This window comes from Stegastes partitus, unplaced genomic scaffold (genome assembly GCF_000690725.1).
Source record: "Stegastes partitus isolate 25-593 unplaced genomic scaffold, Stegastes_partitus-1.0.2 Scaffold1137, whole genome shotgun sequence".
NCBI lineage: Eukaryota > Metazoa > Chordata > Actinopteri > Pomacentridae > Stegastes > Stegastes partitus.
This window is the reverse complement of record NW_007578868.1, coordinates 12,499-16,507: the sequence shown is the minus strand read 5'-3', so window position 1 is coordinate 16,507 and position 4,009 is coordinate 12,499. Positions and strand designations below refer to the sequence as shown.

Below are 4,009 nucleotides of genomic sequence, written 5' to 3'. Positions count from 1 at the left end.
GATCTTCTCAGCAGCAGCCTGGAAGGCTTGTGAAGGTAGAGGGTGAATGAATCCTGGAGGACAACCTGATGCAGGAGAACTGAGACGTGGAGAAGACTTGTTTTCCATCAAGACAATGAGCAGAAGCAAACAGCCAAAAAGCTCCACAGAAATGGTTCGAAGACAACAAGCTGAAGTTCTGGAGGCCCAGTCAGAGTCCAGATGTTCAGACTGTTGGAGACCAACAGGATCAGAGGTTCATCTACTGAGTCCTGACTGGAGGAGGAGAACACTGACGGAACCACTGGTTTTACTTTTTATATTTTAAATTAATTGACATTACTTTGTAGAAACCTGTCTTCACTTTGACATGAACCAGTCTTGTTTGTAGTTTAAATTATTGCTCAGAAGCCCCTGAATGTGTTCACCCGGACTGAGCATTGAAACGCGACAGCAGGGAGAAGCCTCCTGCGACAGCCACTGTATGCTAAGCTAACGTCAGCGCGTGAGCGATCGGCCGTGGCAGCAGGAAACGCTGTAATATCTGGCTGACAGTTATCTGTCAACAAAGCGTCCAAGTGGCCTTGATGTTCCTCCTGAACCCAGGTCCCGTGTGCTCGTGTTACAGCAGCACACACTTACCACACGCATGACACGACCGCGGCAGCACACAGCAGCCTAAGCAGGTAATTTAGCTATCAGCGGCCATATTTCGTGTGCGCTGCTCCTCCTGTTAGCTTGACAAGATTGCGTGTAATTAAGTGTGTGTCTGTGCGGGTGTGTGTTGCGTGTGCGCTCGGACGAGGCTGCCTGGGGGAGGTGAAGGTAACAGCAGCAATCAGAGCTGCCAGAGGGCGGTCCCTGGAGACAAATCAAACATGATTGACCTGTTACATCAGCTGCTGTGTGTGTGTGTGTGTGTGTGTGTGTGTGTGTGTGTGTGTGTGTGTGTGTGTGACAGAGATGTCAGAGTAAAGGGGGGGGAGGGGGAGTCGCTGCTGAGTTGATGTACGATGTGATGGTGATTCCCTCACGACTCCCCTCTGCTCATCCTTCCATCAGCTATAACTCAGCACAGGGAGTCCAATGAAAGATAGAAGTGTGTGTGTGTGTGTGTGTGTGTGTGTGTGTAGGTGTGTGTCCGTTCCTCTCCAAGTTTATCATTCCTGGATAACAAGGAAAAGACGGATGAATTACAGTGTTTGACTGGCTGTTGGAGGGGAGCGACGGCTCAGCCCTCCAGAACCAATTACTCAGCTTGTAATCACAGCCGAGCTGCCACATAAAGACTGAAATATCCAAACTGAGAGCTTTTAGATGATGTAACTCACTGGAATGTCGTCAAATAAAAAGAAAATCTAATAGTCTTCGAGCTTATCGATTTTGTGTGAAAAATCTAGCGACGTTCGAGTCTCTGCAGATGAAGCTGGCGCTAAACGGTCGCTTCAGATCGAGTCCTCCTGAAACATCGCAGCTTGTTTTTAGCTGTAACAGCATTGTCAAGAATAGGAAGATATAGCGCTGCAGGCGGGACTAATTCCATGACTGATTGATTTGTATTCATTAGGGTTTGACTTGTTAGCTTGCTGCCCATTAGCTCTGCTAATCACTGGATAGTTAGTGGAGAGGCACATATGTCTGTAAACAGCAGACTGTAGTCCACAAGATGTCAGTCAACTGCTGTCTGGTACAACAGCAACTATTCAAATACATACGTGGCTAAAAACACCGAATTGAGTTGCAGAAGTTTGCGAAAAACCGGACAGAACCCGACCAGCAGATATGAACAGACCAAAAATAAAGACTCACTGTTATTTATTTAATTAAATCAACTAAAAATGTTTTAACTGATGAGGTGGAATGGGGGATATGCGGTACAACTGTCAGAAAATGCTTTGAAGATTTCCTGTAGTACCTGGTTGTTCCACCAGGCGGCGCCTCTTATTGTACAGTGAGATGGAGCTACAGGGGTCACTGCCCATAACTGACTGCTAACTGTGGCCCTCATTTTGACAAACTCATCGAGGTGTCTGCCGACTGTCCAGTTTAGCTAGCTACCTGAGCGTCATGCTAACACTAAGCTCCAACAGCATACAAACTCCAGGAAAGAAGTGTGTCGGCGACGTTCTGCTCTGAGTATGAATAGAGAACTGAGCTGCTCATTTATCATGAACACTCCAGATGGGTGCTGGGTTTGTTGTATGAGAATAATTAGACAGTAAATGTCAGAACTGGTTTAACTGTTCGTGGCCATGACTGACTTCTTCTCTTCATCTGTGTTTCAGGGATCGTACTTGCTGACATCATTGAGAAGTACTTCGTTTCGCCCACCTTGTTCCGAGTGATCCGATTGGCCCGAATCGGACGCATTCTTCGTCTCATCAGAGGCGCTAAGGGAATCCGGACGTTGCTGTTTGCCCTCATGATGTCCCTTCCAGCTCTCTTCAACATTGGACTCCTCCTCTTCCTCGTCATGTTCATCTACGCCATCTTCGGCATGGCCAACTTCGCCTACGTGAAGCGGCAGGCAGGGATTGATGATATGTTTAACTTCGAGACGTTTGGGAACAGCATGATCTGCTTGTTCCAGATCACCACCTCAGCCGGCTGGGACAGCCTGCTTAGCCCCATCCTCAACAACTCCCCCGAGGAGTGCAACCCCAACATCCCCCACACCGGCACCACCGTCAGGGGCAACTGCGGGAACCCATCGGTGGGCATCACCTTCTTCGTCACCTACATCATCATCTCCTTCCTCATTGTGGTGAACATGTACATCGCCATCATCCTGGAGAACTTCAGCGTGGCGACGGAGGAGAGCACTGAACCGCTGAGCGAGGACGACTTCGAGATGTTCTATGAGGTCTGGGAGAAGTTTGACCCGGAAGCCACGCAGTTCATCGAGTACGCCAAGCTGTCCGACTTCGCCGACTCGCTGTCGGAGCCGCTGCGCATCGCCAAGCCGAACAAAATCAAACTGATCTCCATGGACCTGCCCATGGTCAGTGGGGACAAAATCCACTGCCTGGACATCCTGTTTGCCTTCACCAAGCGCGTCCTGGGCGAATCGGGCGAGATGGACGCCCTCAAGCAGCAGATGGAGGAGAAGTTCATGATGGCCAACCCATCCAAGATTTCCTACGAGCCGATCACAACAACTTTGAGGCGCAAACAGGAAGAAGTCTCCGCCACTGTCATCCAGAGGTGCTACCGCAGACACCTGGTGAGGCGACAGATGAAGGCCGCCTCCTACCTGTATCGCCAGATCACCACACCTCGGCATGCAGTTGGCGACGGCGAGGAAGGCGGCGAGGGGATATTTGGGGAGGACGCACCTGAGAAAGAAGGGCTGATCGCCGCCATGATGAGGGAAAACTACGGCTCGAGTTTGTTAGGGATGGAGCGCTCCGAGACCATTTCCTCCACCTCGTCTCCGCCGTCGTACGACAGCGTGACGCGAGCGACGTCCGAAATCTTTCACCCGCTCGCCGTCAAGACGGAGACGGTTGTTGACACTGGAGGCAGCGAACAGAGCGAACAGTCGGCGCTCGACACCGACAGACAGCAGGAAACGGTACCGTAGTGGGAACCGAAAAGCAAAAAATTTTACAAATGAGGATTTTCTCGTTTTGGGTAAAGCCTGTTTGTTCTTTCGTTTACTGAATGTACCACAGCTGAGGAGCACCGAGGAACGCTGAGGAGAACCAAGTGGAATATTTACTACCTTTAATATTTTTTTCCCCTGCTCCCCGTGGAGATTCCTGGACTCGACTGGACAGCGTTTCTTAAAGGGAAGCAGAGAAACTAGTGTCAAGTCAGCTCTGCCTTTTTGTCAGACGGAACGTAAAGGAGAACCACTACCTGGGTCTCTCGTGTCGATCGGAGCCGAGGGTTCAGAACAATGACTGACCGTGAAGCTGAGCTGCAGGCGGTCAGAGCAACTATATCACAGATGTATCCATCATTTATTGGCCTGGGGGGTTCGTGCCTTCCCACAGTTGATCAATATTCTCAGAGTATGCTTGGCTGT

At 50.1% G+C, this 4,009-nt stretch overlaps 1 protein-coding gene across 1 annotated transcript in view; it reads left to right on the top strand.

Moving 5' to 3' along the window:
- LOC103368275 (sodium channel protein type 2 subunit alpha-like) overlaps positions 1-3,675 on the top strand; it is a 157,211-nt gene extending 153,536 nt beyond the window's left edge. The window contains exons 26-27 of the mRNA XM_008296600.1: positions 2,246-3,223; positions 3,320-3,675. Coding sequence (XP_008294822.1) covers positions 2,246-3,223; positions 3,320-3,562 — 1,221 coding nt within the window. The 3' untranslated portion in view covers positions 3,563-3,675. The remainder of the gene's footprint in view (positions 1-2,245; positions 3,224-3,319) is intronic.
- Positions 3,676-4,009: the final 334 nt, after the last annotated feature.